General features: G+C 42.7%; 11 protein-coding genes across 11 annotated transcripts; all 11 read left to right on the top strand.

Annotated features, from left to right (window-relative positions):
• Positions 1–261: 261 nt before the first annotated feature.
• On the top strand, positions 262–1,137 carry TM35_000131240 (vesicle transport v-SNARE 11; the record flags this gene model as incomplete). The annotated part of the gene is made up of 1 exon (XM_029025340.1): positions 262–1,137. One exon carries the CDS (start codon positions 262–264, stop codon positions 1,135–1,137), a length of 876 nt encoding a protein of 291 aa, XP_028883186.1.
• A 418-nt stretch (positions 1,138–1,555) lies between these two features.
• TM35_000131230 (putative ankyrin repeat domain-containing protein 32-like) lies at positions 1,556–3,631 on the top strand (the record flags this gene model as incomplete). The annotated part of the gene is made up of 1 exon (XM_029025339.1): positions 1,556–3,631. The coding sequence occupies one exon, from the start codon at positions 1,556–1,558 to the stop codon at positions 3,629–3,631; it is 2,076 nt and encodes a 691-aa protein (XP_028883185.1).
• A 387-nt stretch (positions 3,632–4,018) lies between these two features.
• Positions 4,019–4,318, top strand: TM35_000131220 (uncharacterized protein; the record flags this gene model as incomplete). The annotated part of the gene is made up of 1 exon (XM_029025338.1): positions 4,019–4,318. One exon carries the CDS (start codon positions 4,019–4,021, stop codon positions 4,316–4,318), a length of 300 nt encoding a protein of 99 aa, XP_028883184.1.
• Positions 4,319–6,146: 1,828 nt separating this feature from the next.
• TM35_000131210 (putative exosome component CSL4) lies at positions 6,147–6,773 on the top strand (the record flags this gene model as incomplete). The annotated part of the gene is made up of 1 exon (XM_029025337.1): positions 6,147–6,773. One exon carries the CDS (start codon positions 6,147–6,149, stop codon positions 6,771–6,773), a length of 627 nt encoding a protein of 208 aa, XP_028883183.1.
• Positions 6,774–7,325: 552 nt separating this feature from the next.
• On the top strand, positions 7,326–8,258 carry TM35_000131200 (short-chain dehydrogenase; the record flags this gene model as incomplete). The annotated part of the gene is made up of 1 exon (XM_029025336.1): positions 7,326–8,258. One exon carries the CDS (start codon positions 7,326–7,328, stop codon positions 8,256–8,258), a length of 933 nt encoding a protein of 310 aa, XP_028883182.1.
• A 900-nt stretch (positions 8,259–9,158) lies between these two features.
• On the top strand, positions 9,159–9,584 carry TM35_000131190 (uncharacterized protein; the record flags this gene model as incomplete). The annotated part of the gene is made up of 1 exon (XM_029025335.1): positions 9,159–9,584. The coding sequence occupies one exon, from the start codon at positions 9,159–9,161 to the stop codon at positions 9,582–9,584; it is 426 nt and encodes a 141-aa protein (XP_028883181.1).
• A 512-nt stretch (positions 9,585–10,096) lies between these two features.
• Positions 10,097–11,566, top strand: TM35_000131180 (uncharacterized protein; the record flags this gene model as incomplete). The annotated part of the gene is made up of 1 exon (XM_029025334.1): positions 10,097–11,566. The coding sequence occupies one exon, from the start codon at positions 10,097–10,099 to the stop codon at positions 11,564–11,566; it is 1,470 nt and encodes a 489-aa protein (XP_028883180.1).
• Positions 11,567–12,278: 712 nt separating this feature from the next.
• On the top strand, positions 12,279–13,076 carry TM35_000131170 (uncharacterized protein; the record flags this gene model as incomplete). The annotated part of the gene is made up of 1 exon (XM_029025333.1): positions 12,279–13,076. One exon carries the CDS (start codon positions 12,279–12,281, stop codon positions 13,074–13,076), a length of 798 nt encoding a protein of 265 aa, XP_028883179.1.
• A 905-nt stretch (positions 13,077–13,981) lies between these two features.
• On the top strand, positions 13,982–15,112 carry TM35_000131160 (uncharacterized protein; the record flags this gene model as incomplete). Its single annotated transcript, XM_029025332.1, has 1 exon — positions 13,982–15,112. The coding sequence occupies one exon, from the start codon at positions 13,982–13,984 to the stop codon at positions 15,110–15,112; it is 1,131 nt and encodes a 376-aa protein (XP_028883178.1).
• Positions 15,113–15,389: 277 nt separating this feature from the next.
• Positions 15,390–17,009, top strand: TM35_000131150 (GAF domain-containing protein; the record flags this gene model as incomplete). Its single annotated transcript, XM_029025331.1, has 1 exon — positions 15,390–17,009. The coding sequence occupies one exon, from the start codon at positions 15,390–15,392 to the stop codon at positions 17,007–17,009; it is 1,620 nt and encodes a 539-aa protein (XP_028883177.1).
• Positions 17,010–17,750: 741 nt separating this feature from the next.
• Positions 17,751–18,701, top strand: TM35_000131140 (alpha-1,2-mannosyltransferase; the record flags this gene model as incomplete). Its single annotated transcript, XM_029025330.1, has 1 exon — positions 17,751–18,701. The coding sequence occupies one exon, from the start codon at positions 17,751–17,753 to the stop codon at positions 18,699–18,701; it is 951 nt and encodes a 316-aa protein (XP_028883176.1).
• Between the last annotated feature and the right edge of the window lie 585 nt (positions 18,702–19,286).

Raw genomic sequence — 19,286 nt, 5'->3', positions numbered from 1 at the left:
AAAAAAAAAAAAAAACAAAAGATTATACATATATACAGTGCTATGTGTGAGTGGTTCAATAATTTTATTAGTAATATTTTTCTCTTTTCTTTTTTATGCTTACTTTCCCCACTCTCTCTATCTTTGGATATTATCTTCTCCTTCCGCAAGCCTCCTTCCTGATTGAAAAGCAAAAAAAAAAAAAAGTAATACAACAGAAACAAATAAACAAAAACAAAAACAAAAATAGGGCAAAAACAAGACTTAGGTGTTAGTATTATTATGTCAACATTATTCCAGAGCTATGAGGAGGAATACCGAGATGTTGTTAAGAATATACAGGACGGGATGACTGAACTGCGTGCGACTCTTCACCGCAGTGGTGTAGATGGCCGTGGTAGCAATGGCTCTTCTCCTGCAGTTCCCGCCACTGGCCCGGGCAGTCGCCTGCAGCGCGGCTCGCAGCTCACAGCCCTCATCACACAAGTGAAGGAGCTGCTGAACAACATGGAGTACGAGTGCAATGACGTGGCCGTTGAACAGCGGCCGCTGTTGAAGGAACGCCTCACGGACTGCAGAAAGAATGCGAGAAGATTAGAAGAGGAAATTGCGAAACTCCGCGCGGAGTGTGCCGCTGCTGATCGTGAGGATCTCATGGGCGCCACGGCGAAGAAGGGAACAGGTGCTGGTACTGCAGCTGCAGGAAGTGCGAGCAACTCATTAGGTCTGGATGATGAGACGGCCAAACACCGACTGCAAATGATGCAAAACACAGAGAGAGTCAAACAGGCATCCAACACACTCTTGAGAGCAGAGAAGTTATTAAACGAAACAGAAGAAACGGGAACGGCGGCATTAGGGAACTTGCGAACACAGACAGAAACACTCCATCGTATTAATGCCACCACCATTGAGGTGAATGAAGAGATATCAGAAGCACGTAAAATCCTTACACGTATGCAGCGTACAATGGTGAAACACAAAATAATGCTGGTTGGTATTATTCTCGTTTTATTGTTTCTTATATTTGTTGCACTTTATGTATCGGTATCTAAAAATGAACGGCAGAAACAGGTACAACCAGCACAGAACTCAACGCCTGCTCCACCATTACCGACATGGAGTCCTGGGTCTGGCGGTGGAATTCCTACAGACTGAAGATTTCTATTCTTCTTCCTTTTGCTTCCTTGTTTTAGTTCCAGTATTGAGCATTTACGTACTTATTTCCCTTCTTCAATATTCTCTTCATCTTTCTCTCTCCCTATATTTATATATATATATATATATATATATATATATCTCGTTTACTTCATTTCAATGCTTGGTTGGGCGGCTCTGTATATGATGAATGATGCTTTTCTTTTTTAAACTTCATTTCCTTCGGACGTTCTTATTATTACCGTCTTGGATATCTGCATTATTATTATTGTGATGATAAACAAAAGATGAAAACAGACACACACACACACACGTAAAGCTTGGTTTGTTTTTTCTTTCTTTCTCTTACCTGACTATGTCACTTCTTCTTAAAGCGCTTTTTTCTTTTTTTTTTTTTTAATTATTGCGAGGATAGTTAATGCATTTTAACGATTCTGTTAAGGCGTCTGAGGTTGTAACTTCTACACGTTCTGTGGTGTATGAAAAACTCTTACAGGCATTGGTGTATGAGCGAGGAGCCATCAATAATGCATATGATGCACTTATAAATCTAGTGAGTAATGACCCAGGTAAAGATGATAATAATAACAATTCCAGCTCTGTTCATACTGCACTTGTACTGCATGGCTTAGCTGGTTTAGTACGTTACATGTTTGAGCGACTCCTTCATCACACAATAGATTCCTCTGTTAGTTTTGCCCAAGAAATTGGGGCGTTTGTTAATGCACAGTGTACAGAAGCAGTGGGAGCACTGCGTGAGGCAATAAAGATGAGATTGCGTCTGCAAAACAAGCGGAAAAGTGGTACACCGCATTATGATAGTCCTACACCTGTTGAAAGAAAAGAATTATCGAAACATCAAAATAATCACGCAACGCGGTATGTTTTCGCTATTTCTTCTCACTACGATTGGGATGCACAGTGTGATATTATGGGACTTATAACGCGCGGTCTTAATAGAACAGCTGTTGTACTGAGAAGATGTGGAGAAAACATTGAGAATAGTGTAGCGCTGCAGTTGGGATGTTGTGTTCTTGTCTCACCGCATCCTCCTACTGCCTTATGTGCCCTCGCACAACTAACAAGAGAGCAGCTACAACAATATGTACAGTCTCGTGTGGATAATAACAACGGGATTTGCTTAGGTTCGCAAGAAAAACAACAACAACAACAACAACAAGAACATCAACGACATGATGACTCAGAGGATAGTGATGAAGTAGATGATGAACTCGATGCCCTATTGCATGCACTAGATATTAAGGCACGTGGTAGTCCCTCAGTGACGGAAACGTCCTTGTCTTTAAGCACTCTAGTGAATTCTACTGATGTTGTGCCTCGTGATGTTTTACGTGGTTCGTTTCCGTCATTTGTTGGGCAAACTATAGAAGATGATAGTGGAGAGACTATCGCCTGGAATAGTTCGGTTGATGAGAATAAGCAGTCATCAACCCAAATAACAAAACGAGCACGTGTAGACTCTTTTACAGGTTCATATACTTCGTCTAAAGTAGTCATCACATCTCAACAGGAATTCCGTTATCAAAAGGAGCAAGAACAACCTTCGCAAGTTATTCAATATCAGTACGATTTACCTTCCCATGGGAGAGCATATACAACTGAGGAGGAGATGGAGGAATCTGCGGTTGATACCAGTGAGTGGTGCTTTCAGATTAGCATGTCGCTGCGGGAAAAGAAAAGTGAAATATCAAAAGCTATTCGTCGATTGGGTGGCTCTGTTGATCACGGCAGTGCGTACAACCCCAAGACAACACACCTCGTCGTTGCAGAGGGAGTGATGGAGCGCACGGAGAAGTATTTGGGTTGTTGCGCCGCACTCAAGTACATTGTGCCGCCACGTTTTGTGTACGACTCCATCACGCATGGCCGATGGCTTGTCGGTCGTCTGCACGAGTACGACCGAAACCCGCTGCGCCGTTATTATTCCCATAATAATAATAATAATAATAATAATAATAATAATAATAATAATACCAATAGCAATCCAACGAGTGGTTTGCGATCAGTACCGCCCCCGCCATTCCAAGGTTGGCGTGTCGTACTCTTCACCTCCGCACCTTTTGTGGCCTCTGGTGTTATTTCGGTGCTGCGAGCCGGCGGCTGCGACGACATCACCTCCTTTGTATTCGAAAACACAACTACAACAACTACTACTACAACTATTACTACTGCCATGCATGAGGACAAGACACATACTGTCAGTTCACCCTTCGCCACGCTGGACGGCAACGACGCGTGTGTGCGGGCGGCCACTCACGTGCTGGTGGAGTGCCGCGAGGTGTCGCCGGCCGGCCGCTTCCGCCTCCCCGCGTGGCTCCCGGCGCCTCTCCCCGACCGCCTCCCGCTCTTCCCCCTCGAACTCCTCCACCACGTCCTCTGCCACAGCCGCACACCGCCATTCGACCACACCGGCCTTCTCCGCGACGAGCGGCTTCTCCCACCAGCGTGCCGCGTGGAGCCGCCCAGTGGATGACAGCCAAGTAATATCTGCAGGGGGGGGGGGGAAAATGAGTTCAAGTAAGTGCATAGAGTCTTGCATTCTGTGAGGTTGTGCATATAAACACCAGTCACAGGAAGCAAGAATAAATAATAATACAAAAGAAAAAAGACATCGGATGTAGTAATCTTTTTTTCCTTATGAGGTGACTACTACTGTGGAGGTGGTATTTTTTTTTTTTTCGTTTTTTTCGTTCTTTTCCTTTCTCCACAGAATAGCCTCAAGAAATGTACCACTAATAAGTAATCAAGTACACCAAGCAGCATGATGAAGCGGATGAACACAGAAGGAGTATAATCGATAGAGCTGCAGTTTTTTAAAGTGCAAGAAGAGTGCTGCGTGCGTAACGACACACACAACGTGATGTCCTCCGAGCATTATGGGGAATCTGGAACACTGCATCGATGGGAGAAGGAGAAGAATACAACGACATCACTGTTCCATCAAAGGCTGTCGTTGCAACAGGTGCTGCGTGTCCTTGTGGTGTTATGGCTACTGCTGCCCATTCCAAACCCATTTCTCTGCTGTGCTGCAGCTGCTGGCACAAATGGTATTTTGACAACCATTACCGGTTGCTTTCCTAATATGGTGGTCTCCCCTCAGCCAAACAACACAAAACTGCGAAGTGGACAATGCCAATGTTCTAAGTACCTTGACTCTTAGTGTTTGGTATTACAACCCCGAGTGAAGATGATATAAGGAATTCTCTTGATTGAATCAGTGTCCGTAAACTGTAATGATTTGATTTTGTCAGCTGTGGTTGTGTGTAAGAATGACGTTTTCCGTTTAAGTTTCTCCTTCAGTTTTAGTACAATAATTGTACCTTAAAGAATTTATTTTTTGCTTTTGGAATGGTTTTGTAAGGTATGCGATTGTGTTTCTCATTGGGGTTGTATAGTTGTCACTACTATCGTTAATAGTTTATAACTTTTGCAATGGTGTAAATGGTATCACAAAGGAGTGTGAGCTCAAATGAAGGTCAAAAAGTGTGTGTAAGAGTTCTGTATAGATCACGAAGAAAAATAAAACAAACACTCGTCAGTGAAAGAGAATTATATGAGATGACAGTAAACCAAACATTGTATAAATAAAAAGATTAACAAAAAACAATAAATAGATAGAAACGTTTTTTTTTTTTTTTTGTGGTATGTTATTCCTTTTTTCTGTACCTTTACTTTGATTGCCATGTTGTAATACTCATTTTTCTTTTTTCTTTTTGTTTTCCTTTTTCTGTAAATAAGAACAAAAAGAAGTTTTATCACAAACTCACTCAGAGACACACACGCACAAAAACATACACTAAGGTCTTCTAAGAAAAAAAGAATTAAATAAAAATACAAAGCACAATACAAACTTTTATCACGTAAAAAAAAAAAAAAAAAATGTTCTGTTTTCCCAGATGCTCAACGGTGTTGTCTGTGGTCGTGCTTATTCTTCTTTCGGCGTACTTGGTGTACGTGATCGGGTGGGTTCCAGCCTACCGTTACGTTGCGATCATTGTCTTGATACTGTTGTTCCTCTTTAAACTCTCTGCGTGGCGTGTATTGCCTTCAGAACGGGCGTACGTGCGGGAACGGGCGAAAGATATTGTTGAGGAACGCCTTGCTTTTGTGTCACCAACAGCAGTTATGTAAACTCCATTCTGTGGTAATGGTATTCGTTTCATTTTTATTTCGGTATTTTTTTTTTTTTTATTTGATTGAAAACATTCTTTTTTTTTTTTTTTTTTCTTCTGAAGTAGGTGCGGGTGGTGTTGTTGACAAGGTGTCATGCATGATACGTTTCTGATTCCCTGCTAGTGCCCTGCTGTATTATTCGCGGTAACTCTGGGAGATTGTGTGGATATCTGTCTTTCTTTATTTGGATTTTCCCCCACCCCACCTACCTCACTCCCTCCCTTCCTGTAGTCCCTTTTATCATTCCATGTTCTTTCTATTTTTGGTTTTCCTTAATATACTCTTCTCCTTTTAAGTTTATATACTGGACGTTTTTGAGTAACATAAAGCTTTGTTTCGTCCTTATATCTGTTATTATTATTATTATTATTATTATTATTATTTGTTTTCTCCGTACGTATGAAGATCTCTCTCTCTCTCTTTCTCCCTCTGTATGTATTGACAGAAGGGTTTGTGGCTGGTTCCCTTTGAGAGTATGTTAAAAAGGTTTCAAAGGTAATATAACCACCATTAGAGGTGTTTTTTTTTTTTTGTTTTTGCTGCTATTTCTTTCTGTACGATGCTCAGCTTGTATATTCTTATTTTCTTCCTCTTTTTTTTTTTTATCCTTTTCCTCACAGACAGTCGGTGAGTCAAAAATACGAGAAACAGTTTAGGTGCAGAACCGCAAAGGAAAAAGAAGGTCTCGGGACGCACACGGACCATACTCAACCTACTGTTAGTCACGGGAGTAGCATAGGGCGAGAGAATCACATCAAAGGGAGCGACGACAACAATAACAACAAGAAGAAGCATACCCCATTGACTCTCAGTGAATGTCTGTGGCGGTGACTGGGACGCGAGTGTCGCCCGGCGCGGTGTTGTGCGGCGACGGCAGTTTGGACGATGTGCGGGCGGGCGGCGGTTGTTTTGTGCGGCGGCGGCGGGTTGTGGCCTCGCGGCTGGGCGTCGTGCAGTGGGCGGCCGACGGCGGGGAGGTGGCGGTCCTGCAGCCGCCGGCGAACTCCAACAGCGCGGCGGCGGCGGTCGGCCCCCGGCCCGGGGCGGTCGTTCTCGTGCGGGTCGCCCGCGTGGGGCGCGTCGGGGCTCACGGCGAAATCATCGCAGTGGACGGCGGGTGGTGCGGCGGCGGCTTCCGCGGGGTCGTGCGGCTGGAGGACATCCGCCCATTCCGCCCGTCCAAGAATCAACTCACACCGCCCCCGCCAGCAGCCGCATTTCAGGCAGGCGACGTTATCGCGGCAGTGGTGATATCACAGTCTGATGTGCGGCAGTATCAGCTAAGTACAATTCCAGAAGAATGCGGGGTGCTGGAGGCAACCATCACGGTTAATAACAAGGTGACACGTCTTCTGCATATCCCAGGACGTCGTGACGCGATGTACAACCCGGAGGACAATACTGTACACCACCGCTGGTGTCCATTGATCCCTCTGCCGTAGAACCGTTGCTATCAAGGAAAAGAAAGGGTGAAAATAGGTGGTATGTATTTCTGTGGGTAAACTGCCATGCAAAAAACAACGAAACAAGAAAAAAGAGATATTTATTGCATCCTCAGACGTTAGGTGCTTATACATGTATCTCTGTGTAGGAAAAGAGAAAAAAAGTTATCTACGCAAAAGTATGAACTCTAAAGTAAGCGGTAAATGGAAGACAACAGATACAAATGCTTCCTCTAGTTTATAGACATATACATACACATATACAGAGACACCCTTAACGTCCACAAACACACGTGTAACCATCTATCTATCTATCTATATATATTTATAATAATGTTTTTTTTTAGCAAATTAATTTTCTCTCTTTCTTGAGGAGTACAAGCTTAAAAAACAAAACAAAAAAAAATAAACAAAAAAAAAAAAAAAAGAAATCGGTAAACATCTACACTCTGTTTTTTTTTTTTTATTATTTCCTTCTTTCTTATTATTTTGATTGTTATTCTTCTTCGCTGTATTGAATAAAAGGTAAAGTGAAATTCCAAACACAAAAAGATGGCATTCCTGTGCAGCATTCTTTCGTACATTGGTGCGGTGGCCTTTATGGTTGCTTCGTACCGTTTTGTGAACTTTTTGCGTGTTAACTACTTTTCCAGCACGGACCTGAAGCGAAAGTACGCGAAGGCTGGCGACTGGGCCGTTGTAACCGGTGCCACAGAGGGCATTGGTCACGCAATGGCGTTGGAGCTTGCCTGTCGCGGGTTTAACGTCTGCGTTATTGCACGTACAAAGTCAAAGTTGGATGATGTGGTGGCAGAGATTGAAAAGAAAGGTGTATCGGGGAAGGCTATTGTGTTTGACTTTGCTGCTTCTGGTGAAGAGGAGTACAAACAACTCTTCCAGCAGCTCCAGGGTCTTGGCATCGCTGTGCTTGTGAACAATGTGGGTGTGAACTACACCTATGCGAACTACTTTGACGAGGCCGATTTACAGGACGACTTGCGTATTATTAAAGTAAATTGTGAAGCCACAGTTCGCATGACAAAGTTTGTTGCCCCGCACATGAAGGCACGCGGCGCTGGCGGCATCGTCACACTTGCCTCCTTCACTTCCATCGCCCCCGCCCCAATGCTCGCGACCTATGCCGGCAGTAAGGCGTTCAACAAGGCCTTTGGTGAGAGTTTGGCCTACGAGTTGGGCCCCGCTGGTGTGGATGTCCTCGTGGTGACGCCAAACCTCGTCGTCAGCCGAATGACACAAGGTGCCAGCAGCCGTAAGCCGAAGGAATCATTCCTCATGGTTGGCGCTCCCGCCATGGCACGTCAGACACTCAACAAACTCGGTGTTGTTACTTGTACCGCAGGTCACTCCAACCACGTCATTCTGGAGAGCATCACAAAGCTTCTGCCAAGTTCATTCGTCGGCACCAAGGTTCTCAAGATGCACCAGGGTATCAAGAAGCGGGCAGAGCGCAAGCGTTCAGAATAGACAAATATCAGTACTATAAATATGAATAACATATTTGCTTCTCATCCTTATTCCTCTTTCTCTGACCCATGATATCGTTACATTTTTTTTTTTTTTTTTGAGTGGGCGAGCAGGGGTGCACTGGCGGGGAGACGTACTGCCGTTAAAAATAAGTATATATATATATATATATTGTATACCTTGTCTTTGATTTATTTCACTGCTTTTCCCCATATTACATGTTTCGATCTAAGCTGGTGTTGTAGGATCCGCCCATACATAGTTTCTCTTCGGCATCTATGATTGTGCTGTACTATCATGCTCTAATACGAAAGGCGCTGCGGAATAATTTAAAAACAAAAAAAAAAAAAAAAAACCACACTAGAAAAGAAAAAGGAAAAGGAAAAGAAGTAATTACTATATAGCGAAAAGTAGGTAAATACGATTGAAAGCGAAATAAATAAGAAAAAAAAAAAAAAAAAACTCCCACTGGGTAAAGAAATAGGAGTGCCTCTGTGTGGGTGTGGGTGTTTCCGTGTCGTATACGTGAAGAATGACTCTTAGTATTTTCTTTCTTTTCGTTTTTTTTTGGTGATATTTGAGCGAATTAAGGCCATTAGAACAGGGAAAAACAGGGGGCAAATTAAAGAAATTAAAACTACCTGAGCCTTTGAGAAGAATCATTTGCTGCTGCTTGTAGAGACACGATCACGCAGGGTAAGCTAGCGTTTTTTTTTTTATTTTTAAGTGACTTGGTACTTCTGTATGGGTATGGGTGTGTGTTTCGCATGGTTTTTTTTTATATCTATGTATAGAAATCCGTTCTTCTTATATCAGTTGGGTTCCTATTCATGTGTTTTTTTTTTTTCTTCTTTTTTTGCTCTTTTTTTTTTCGTTTTCTATTTATTTCCTCATCAGCGTATGTCCGCTGCTTCTGCTGAGGGCGCAAGTAGTGCTTGTGTTTGTGAGGTTCCCACGCCTCCACCAGCTGACTACGTGGAAACGCAGCAGTCCCTTGATGCCTTGCTGCAGAAGGAGGCAGATATGCGTGTGAAACGACGTGAAGAAGAAAAAGAGCGTGAACAGCAACAACTCGGAAAGGGAAAGAATAGAATGGCGGCGGTGTTAGATGCTTTCCCGTATTGTTCTGCATTTGCACCACCTGGAATTGTTCCCATTGATACTTCCCCACGACCACTGTTTATGTCAAATGACGAGCAAATTTCTCGTCTTCGGGCACAAATTCAAAAAGAACAGCAGGAAGCTGCTGAAAAAGATGCGGCAATGGAGGAGGCACAGTTGGTTGCGCTCGAACTCAAATGTATGTTTTTACAAGGAAAACCCTGAATGTGTACAAAAACAAAGTATATAAATATTTTTTTTGCATGTTGCTATAGTAAGACCTTTAGGGACTATCACAGGGAGAGGCATATGGGTGTATATAGATATATATTTTTTTTGACTGTATGATTATGTGTTTATTTCTTATGGCAGTTGTTTTTTATTTTTATTTTATGGTTTCCTTTTCTTTTTCTTTTCTTTTTTTTTTTTCTTTTTCTTTTCCTTTTTTTTCTTCTTTATCCATTTATATAAAAAAAAAAAGCGACTCTAACGTATTCAGTGCTTGTATTTAGCAACTAGAAACCACAATCCTAGAATAAGCACCGGAACGAATAAAGTTTACGAATAGAGAATAGAGGGAGAAAAGATATCAAGTCCTTTACGCAAAGGTAAAACAAATAGAAAGAAAAGAAAGAAAAAAAAAAAAAACCGACTAAAAGATTTATACTTGACCAGTTTTTTTTTTTCTTATAATTTGCACTAAAAGAGTTTGAGATACAATACAAATCAAAACGAAAATGCCACGACAAAGTGCATTGGCAGCGATTGAGGCACGTCAGCGCCGCGAAATTGAACAGATGACCTTCAACAAGGCACACGCGGAAGACTGCCGAATGAGGCTTGTGGCGAACTGGGAGACAAAAGGAGATCGTGTTATTCAGAGCAAAGATTTAATGCGCCACCTTGACCGTGTTCAGGCGAAGCATGACGATGCACTTGTGGCACGACGCCAGAGACTTGCGCAATTGCTGTTGCGTGAACGTGAGCAGCATGATTTAATGCTCAGTGACTTGGCGGAAACTGATGAACAACGGCGTGAGCGTCTCTTGCAGAAGGCGCGAGAGTTGCGAGCTCAACAACAGGAGGACCTTCGTGTTGACGCGCAGAAGCGGCATGATCGCATGTTTCGTGAGAAGATTGATAGCCTGCGTCTTGCGGAGAGTCGACTGAAGGTGATGCAGGTGGCAGATGCGCGTCATGAACAGCTAATTCTGGCAGAGCGTCGGCTTGCAGAAAAGAAACGTGAGGATGAGTTCTTTGCACAACAGCGTGAAGAGGCGCAACGTCTTTCAAATGAACGGGCGCAGCGTGATCTTGAGGTTGCATATCAACAGAAGGAGAAAACGCGTGCTGCACTTGCGGCGCAGGTGGCTGGAAATGAGGAACGAGCGCGTGCGGAAGCTGAGTCTCGTCGGCGTGAGGACGATGCCTTCAACCGTGCCGTGCAGGAGGAGGCTGCGGCTGAGGCTGCGCGTCAGGCGGCTGAGCGTGTTGCCCGTGCGGCACTTGCGAAGGAGATGAGTGCCTTCAACGAGGAGATGCGGCGACTGCGTCGTGAGGAGTACGAGCAGCTGCAGCAGGAGGACCGCGAAGTCCTTCGCCGCATCCTCGCGGACGTCGCGGCGGAGGAGGCGGCGGAGGCGGAGGCGCGGCAGGAGCGGCGGGCGAACGCGGCACGACACGCGGCGGAGGTGCGGGCGCAACTCGAGCGGCGGAAGGCCGACGAACGGCACCTCGACGACTTGTGGGACGCGGAGGCCCGCCGCGAGTGGGGGAGGCGCGAGGCCCGATGGCGCGCCGACGCGGAGGCCCGCGAGCGACTCCGCCGCAATGTGTTGATCATCCGCCGCCAGCAGGTCCTCGACGGAAGGCAGCGGAAGCGCGAGGAGGCCGAGCGCGAGGCGGAGGAGTACGCCGAGTTCCGCAGACAGCTGGAGAGTCAAGTCGACGTGGACGCCCAGGAACGCGCAAGACGACGCGCCGTATTGCGAGAGGATCAGAAATACCTACAGGCGCAGATGCAGCGACGCGCAGCAGAGAAAGAGGCAGAGAAGGAGGCCATACGTAATGCTTTGACAGAGCAGCAGCAATTAGAGAAACAGTATGCTGAACGCATACAGCGTGAGATGGACATGCTGGAACGTGCAAAACCAGAACGCTACAAGGACGTCCCGCTTCTTCCAAAACAAAGGCACCAACTCTTTTAGAAGAAAAGAGGCGAAAATAGGCGTCGAGAGAGAGAGAGAGAGAGATAATATATATTTCTATATATATGTGTCTGTGAGTGAATGTGAGTTTGAAGAGAAAAGAAAAAAAAAAAAAATAGTATCAGCAGGAAAGTGATAGTCCATACTTTTTTTTTTTTTTAAATTCTTCTTCTTTTATTCTGTTTTCTCTAGTTGTTGTTGATGATAATGTTCTTTCTGTATATGCTCTGCTGAGTCCAATCTCTGTATAATATGTGTGCTGTGTTAAACAAAAAAAAAAAAAAATGTTATGTACGCTTAGCTTTGTCATGTTTTTTTCTTTTTTTTTTTATCTCCTTATGGTACATGTTTGTTGCATGTATTGGAAATTATGTGACAGGGACACATACACACAGAGAGAAAGAGAGATAGAGTGAATGAAGTCAATTGGAACATTTGATTGCGTGCCACATATGTAGTCTTTGATATTTGATTTTCTTTTTTTTCCCATACTTCTCCATTCGCTTATGTAATAGCTTATTTCCTTCTGAATTATGTTTTCCCCCTATTTCTTATTGTTTTTTTTTTTTTTTTTTTGCTACCTTTCCTTCTCCCTTTCCTTCTCTTGTTTATCCCACACAATTAGACTCTTTGAGAAACAGTAAAACCACTACCATATCATACCAAACCAAGGAAAAAAAAAAAAAACAAGATTTATATATACACCAGCACAATGAAGCTCTGGTTTACAGTATTATGTTTTGCACTTCTTTTGAGTGTCGTGTCGGCTGAACTCGTGGCACAGTACAAGCCGGGTGACCTTCCGGAACAGGAGCCCCAGAATCTACCAAAACCCCTGGAAGAACCTCCCCAGGAAGAAAATCCCACGGAAGAACATCCTCATGGAAAACATCACCGTCATGGACTGTTCCGTCATCACCGCAAGGTTGAAGGGTCCAAGCCAGAAGAAGGAAAACCCCATGATGTACTGCTCCGTTATCACCGCAAGGTTGAAGGGTCCAAGCCAGAAGAAGGAAAACCCCATGATGTACTGCTCCGTTATCACCGCAAGGTTGAAGAGCACGAGCCAGAAGAAGGACATTCCCATCACGGAAAGTTCCGTTATCACCGCAAGTTTGATGGGCCCAAACCAGAAGAAGGACAAGTACGCATCCCCCCTCACCACCATCATGGTCCAGTGGTGCATTGTCGCAGTGACTATAAGAAACTCTGTGGTGAATATTTATTGAATGGCCAATTTAAAGAAATGTGGCAATGCGTCGTTGAAAATGTTGAGGCAATAAGCAACGACACGTGCAAAGAGTGGGTGAAAGGCCTGCATGCATGCAAAAACGCTGCGAGTTCTCTATGTGGAAACGCATCCAACAGCCGGCGTGAGGTGCGACGCTGCCTAAGGTCTCTTGACGCCACGAATATTCCTGCCGATTGCAGAAACTCAAGTTTCTATAACCACACTCTTCGCATGCAACCCAAGCCGGAGCCTATGAATCTGGACGCACGACAAAATTAAGTTACAAGAGCTTTGATATTATTATTATTATTATTATTATTATTATTATTATTATATACAGATTTATGTGTGTGTTTCTCTCTTTGACTGATTACCTACAAAAAATATATATACAAGTATGAAAAAAAAAAAAATAGATTTTTTTCCACAAAAAAAAAAAAAAAAGAAACGAAAGAATAATAATTAGGATGAAAAGGTTACAGTATCTGTTAGTATGTTTGTTTTATTTTTGTTATCAGTGTCCTCTCTATTTTTCTTCAGGAAATGAAAATTAAAAAAAAAGTTCAATCGTCATGATTATGGAAAATGTTCAACTGTGAAAAGAGATGAAAAAAGGCAACAGGAAAAAAAAGGGGAAAGAAAGAACATCATTGGTGGTTGATGATGCTGGGGATGTGTTAATGTTTCACGTAAATATGAAAATGAGATTAAGTTTATGTATTTTTCTGAACGATATGCCTCTTTTTTGAGTAGATGATGTCTGTGATTAGGACAAAGATTACGTCCGTAAAATCGAACACTTTTATTTCCCAGAGAGAAAAGAAGGAAAAAAAAAAAAGAAACAATGGGGAAAAGTGTTGACAACTCATTTCTTCGGTGAACTGAAGAAAATGTCAGGGGTTAAAAAAAAGAAAAAATGAGAAAATTGGGTATAGAGAAAAAAAGCCTTATGGCGTCTGCCTTCTTTTCTACTTGAAAGTTGGTAAGAGTATTATGCTTCTGAAGCTTCTTTAACCTTCTGTATTATTATTTTTTTCTTCTTGCTTTATTTTTGTTTATTACTTTTTTATTATTATTATTATTAGAATGAAGTACTATCAGGTGAAGAAGTAACGGCAAAAAAAGAAGTGAGTATAAAATTCCAAAAAAAAAAAAAAAGTCTGGGTTTTTAGCTCGCTTTGAACATGTCGTCTGCTGGAATCCGTTGTATATATAACTTGGCAAGGCGGCGTGCTGCTGCAATGTCGGCCCCACACTATCCCCAATCTTTACCCCAGTCTGTTGAGTTGACACCAGTAGACGCAAACCAAAGTGATACTAACTTGAAATATCTGCTAGAGCAGGTGCTACAAAAACTGCGTGACGAACCAAACCGATGGTTCCCAAGTACCCTTGAGAATGAACTTGTTGAGATGCTTGATAAGAGTGTCACGGTAGAAAGGGCGTATGCCCAATCTGTTTACGCGTTTCTTGTAAAACAGCGACTACGCATGACAAGTGAAGAGAATAGTAAAGTAATAGATGTACCCTCCTATTGCTGTTATAGTTCATCTTCTTATTCTTCTTCGTCTACCTCTACATTAGTCAATGAGGTTGTGCCACGTTCAGATGGTGGGTATGATTTGTGTTGTCCAGTGAGTAGCAGCCATCTTATGCGGCGTCTAGTTGTGCCTACTGTGATGCGTGCTGCGCTGCATCAATTGATGCGGGATGTTCTGTACTGCTTGGAACGAGCGGGTATATCGTGTTGGGCAATAAGTGGGACTCTACTAGGGGCTGTGCGGCATAATAGTATCATCCCATGGGATGATGATGTTGATTTCGCTATTGCCGCTTCTGATGAAGGTAAACTTCGTGAAGCCTTTGGCTATCCGCATACAAACAGTAAAAACTCCGATCTTGTTCTGGAGTACGTCCCTTTGTTCGGGTATAAAGTTTATAGTTCTGCCCTCCCTCCACCGAGTTGGGATGCTGGAAATAACTCCTGTATGCATTTTGGATACTTTCTAGACATTTTTCTCATGGAAGAGCAGCAGGAGCGTCTTGTGTTTGCTCGTGATGAAGCCCGTAGAACGTGGCCAAACGAATGGTGGTATCGTGAGGAGTTGTTTCCACTTAATTCTGTTCGTTTTTCCTATACTTCCCCGAGTGAAGACTCTGAGCTGATGCTTCCTGTAGCACACTCTCCTCACTCGCACTTGCGGCGCTTGTATGGTGAAACGTGTATGGAGGAAGCTGTTATTCCATGTGAACTACATGGTCGTCTGCTTAGTCATCCATTGCACATACCAATGAGTCTTTTTGATGGACTGTGATACATTATTTTTCTGGTTCTATTGTCTTATTCCACGTTTATTTATATTATTATTAATATTATTTATTTTTGCTCCTTTTATTGTTTGAAGACTCTGTTATGGTAGGAAATGGTGTCTGCAATTTTTTCTTTTTTTAATGCTGCTTTTTTTTTTTTTTGTTGTTTCTTTCTTTCTCTTATCGGACGTTTAGATTTAAAAAAAAAATATTTGTTTATTCGTCTGTACATTGTTTATACAATAGGAGTCTAATTCTTTACTTATAATACATTTTAATATTATGTGTGACGAAGATCGTTCGGCTAGCACAAAATCCGGGGTTACCAAGAAAGAGTTATATGACCGTCTTGGAATTCAAGTGAAAGCCTTTGTTGAAGATAATAACAGAAAGATAGTGCCCAACCTTAATATGGGTATTCAGTTGGGAAATATTGCTGCCCTACTTTTCTACGAACTCAACGCTTATGTCAATCCTTCAGCATTACTGCAAGATACACCTATAAACTGGCTTGGATTTTACCTTTTGCAAAGTCCAGAGTTACTTGTTCTGGGACCTTTTCAGGGACGACCAGCTTGCAGTAGTATACAAGTTGGTCGTGGTGTGTGTGGATCTGCAGTGGAAAAGGGAGAAACACTCATTATTCCTGACGTCCATAAATTCCCTGGTCATATTGCATGCGACAGTGCATCAAACTCTGAAATTGTAATTCCCATCAAAACAAGTAAAGGGCAAGTAGTAGGAGTTATTGATGTTGATAGCACTCAGTTGGATTTTTTCGATGAAGTAGATGCAAATGGACTAGAGCAGATCGCAACAATTATTTCAGAAGAAGTAGATTTCCCCTTGTCTCGTGTTTTGGTAAAAAATCCATTAGTACCAAGTAAGACTATGGTAACAGGTACACCAGAAGTACATCATAATATGGTGACAGAAGTATTGCCACTCAGTTCGTCATCCAATATAAAAGCTGTTGTTATTAAACCCACCGTAACGCCACCAGCAACGTTACCATCAAAGTCTTTTACAACAATTCTTGGAACAGTTGCTAGTGAAAAACCAGTTACATCAATGGAACCAGAAGTAAAGTCAATGGAAATTGGTGGGTGGAAGTTTACAGCAACGGAGTTAACTCGCATCCTTACACAGGATGAGGTGAGTTTACTTGAAAAGAAAGTAGGCATTAGTGCTATACCAGAGATTCAATTTGCATTTAATTCACTTCAAATTGCACCGGTGATGTGTCCTGATAAGCCATTAGTAACATTTTCCCTGGAGGATGTCTTGCGTTCAGCTGCTGCCTTCTACCACACAGATGCGTACCGCTCGTTAATAGCGCCGCAACTGACCATTCCCGTTGCGGAATCGTGGAAGAATTCACCGTACGCGACATTTGATCCCGGTGTAGATTGGGCGTGGCGCAACAATTACTTTGGCATTGATGACCATCGCTGCTCTCTGCGACTGCTGGAGCCAGATATGCCGGGTGTTAACTGGGATTTACTGCGGAATCAGACAGTGCCTATTCTCTTCTTTCACCAATTTGACATGATGGAGGATGATCTGCACGATCATGGGGTCGTGAAAAGTTCTCTGCGTGTGCGGGCGATGCCGACGGCGTTCTTTATTTTGTTCCGTCACTTCATCCGCGTGGATGGGCACCGCGTGTGGATGCGGGATGTGCGTCTCTTTCACGAATACACCGTACGGCGGGCAGACGGGCAACCGCACATTGTGGTCTGCGAGGAAATACGCACCTTGGATACTGGAAACAACGAGCAATGGCGTGATTGCACACCAGACGAATACGCACGGGATGCGAAAGTACTGCAGACAAACAACTACTACGTGAGTATAGACGACCCCACAGATCGTGACTGGTGGTCCTCTATTCATTCCTAGTGAATACACATGAGGATTGGTCACCTGTTGCGTGTTTTTTTTTTTTTTCTTTTCTTTTATATAGGAACTTGTGGGGAAAGAATATGTACCTGCAATAGTTCTAGTATATTTAAGGTTGTTGGGGATGTTTTTTTTTTTTTTTGTGTGTGTGTATGTGTTTTGTTCAATTTCTTTATTTTGTTAAAATTTTGAGGAATAGACGTTGGCTGAACGACTAAAAAAAGATTGACGTTTTAGTTTTTCTTCTTTACAGCCACACCTCCATTCCAAATACTCTCCCTTCACACGGGATGTGTTTGGAGAGGGAAGGGGCCGTAGAATCGACCACTTCTTAACTCCTTACGGGTGAGTTATCCGCCAGGATATGGAGAGCTTAGTTGTTCATCCTTTTTTCCATCTCTCTTGATGTATGGAATTTTCGTACGTAATCAATTCGAACACCATCAAGTTAATTTTCCCGTTGATATTTTATAATGTTTCTTTTCTATACTTGACCGAATCAGGAATCATATTAGATTATTATTACGTTATTTTTTCTTCCTACTGTTCCCTTTTCCCTTTCCTTTTCTTGTTATTTGAAGAGACCAAGTAAAAAAAGGTTGTTTTGTGGACAGAAAAAAAAAAAACAAAATAATCGTAGACACAATGGGACAAAGGCGCAAATCAGTGATGATGGTGATATTCGTACTGATAATGGTATTAATTGGCGCATATTTTATTCCCCTTCCGTCCGAAAAAGGTATGAGTAAAAAGGAACTTGTGGAGAGAAAACACGACTTCAGTAGCGGTCCAGCAACGCAACGGGTGAGTTTCGTAGAGGCTGTCTGTACAGCTGCGTTAAGATGTAATAACATGCGTACGGAGGTCAACGGTGTCATATTATTCCTAGCAGGCAAGAAGGAACCCCTCTTCTACGAGAAAACGCTTCCACTTCTGGATATGAACTTTCTTGCCTATTATCCATACCCTGTGCATGTATTTCATGAAGATATGTCTTTAGGCACTCAAGAAGAGATTCGGGATGTGTTGCCTTCAGCGCGTAGTGTGACATTTGAGGATGTTTCTCAGTTCTGGCGTACACTACCCCACGGTGTGTCTGAGGAGCAGCTTAACGAATGGATGAACACACCAGAACAGCTTCGCTATCACAAGCGTGGGTATCGCATTATGTGTCGATTTTGGGCTGGATTGGTATGGCAGCTGCCTTCGCTAGACTCCTATGAGTATTACTGGCGGCTTGATACGGATTCGTTTCTTACTAAAACTGTTCCTTGTGATGTATTTCGGCTGATGCATAGGAGGCAGTGTTCCTACGGTTATCGGCTTATAACCTTAGATAGTGTTAATGTTGTGAAGGATCTCTGGCCTACGTTTGAGAAATGGGCCGTAACGGCACTCTCTACTAATGAGCTTGAGAGCGTGACACGCTTTGCTCTTCGCGATAATACAACAGAATACACACGTATGATGTACTACAATAATTTTGAATTGGGCACTATAGCGTTAAAACGACACCCGTTGTACACATCGATGTTTCGTTTTTTGGATGAGAATGAACCTCTTGGGATTCTGAGGTATCGCTGGGGTGATGCACCTATACACACTCTTGGCGTAGAAGCCGTTATGTTACGTGAAGGTTGGCGTAAATGTCATTTTGACCGAAACTTTGCAGGATATAAACATGGAAAGTAGATATGTGTGTCGTTGTACTGATGATGTTTTGTTATTTTTTTCCTTGGTTTTTGTCTGCAAGTGTGTTGGTGTATTATGTTTATATGTGTGTGTCTTCAGGACATTGATATCCACTGTGATTTTATTCCTTCTATTCTCATGTTTTTCTCGTAACTGTGTTTCTTAGCGAGTCATTTGTCAAAATAAAATTTTCTGTGGTTATTTCTTTACGAAAATGGTGGTGTTTTTTTTTCGTGATTTTTACTTCTCTGTTGCTGTGCAAAAACTCTGAGGTCAGTGGTATTTTGTGTGGCACCTGAGGTACAAGTGAGACTCGAATGGACTAGGCATGCACCCTCTTGCCTTGTATTGTTTTCTTGACATTTGTTGAGCCGAAATTGCAGTTTATTTCAACCCATGAGAGCTTATTGAACGAATGTGTACCTACAATTTTTACGATCGTTGAGTTGTTTCTAATATTTTTTTCCCTTTCTTTATTTTGGTAAATTATGGCGAATAGACACTGACTGAGCGTTTACAAATGATTTTGATTTTAGTTTTTTTTTTTCTTTACCATCTCACCTCACCCTCAAGTGCCTCCACGCG

The sequence above is a fragment of the Trypanosoma theileri genome (genome assembly GCF_002087225.1).
Source record: "Trypanosoma theileri isolate Edinburgh chromosome Unknown TM35_Tth_13_V1, whole genome shotgun sequence".
In the NCBI taxonomy this organism is placed as follows: Eukaryota; Euglenozoa; class Kinetoplastea; order Trypanosomatida; family Trypanosomatidae; genus Trypanosoma; species Trypanosoma theileri.
The sequence above is the reverse complement of the archived record's forward strand: the minus strand, read 5'-3'. Positions and strand labels throughout refer to the sequence as shown.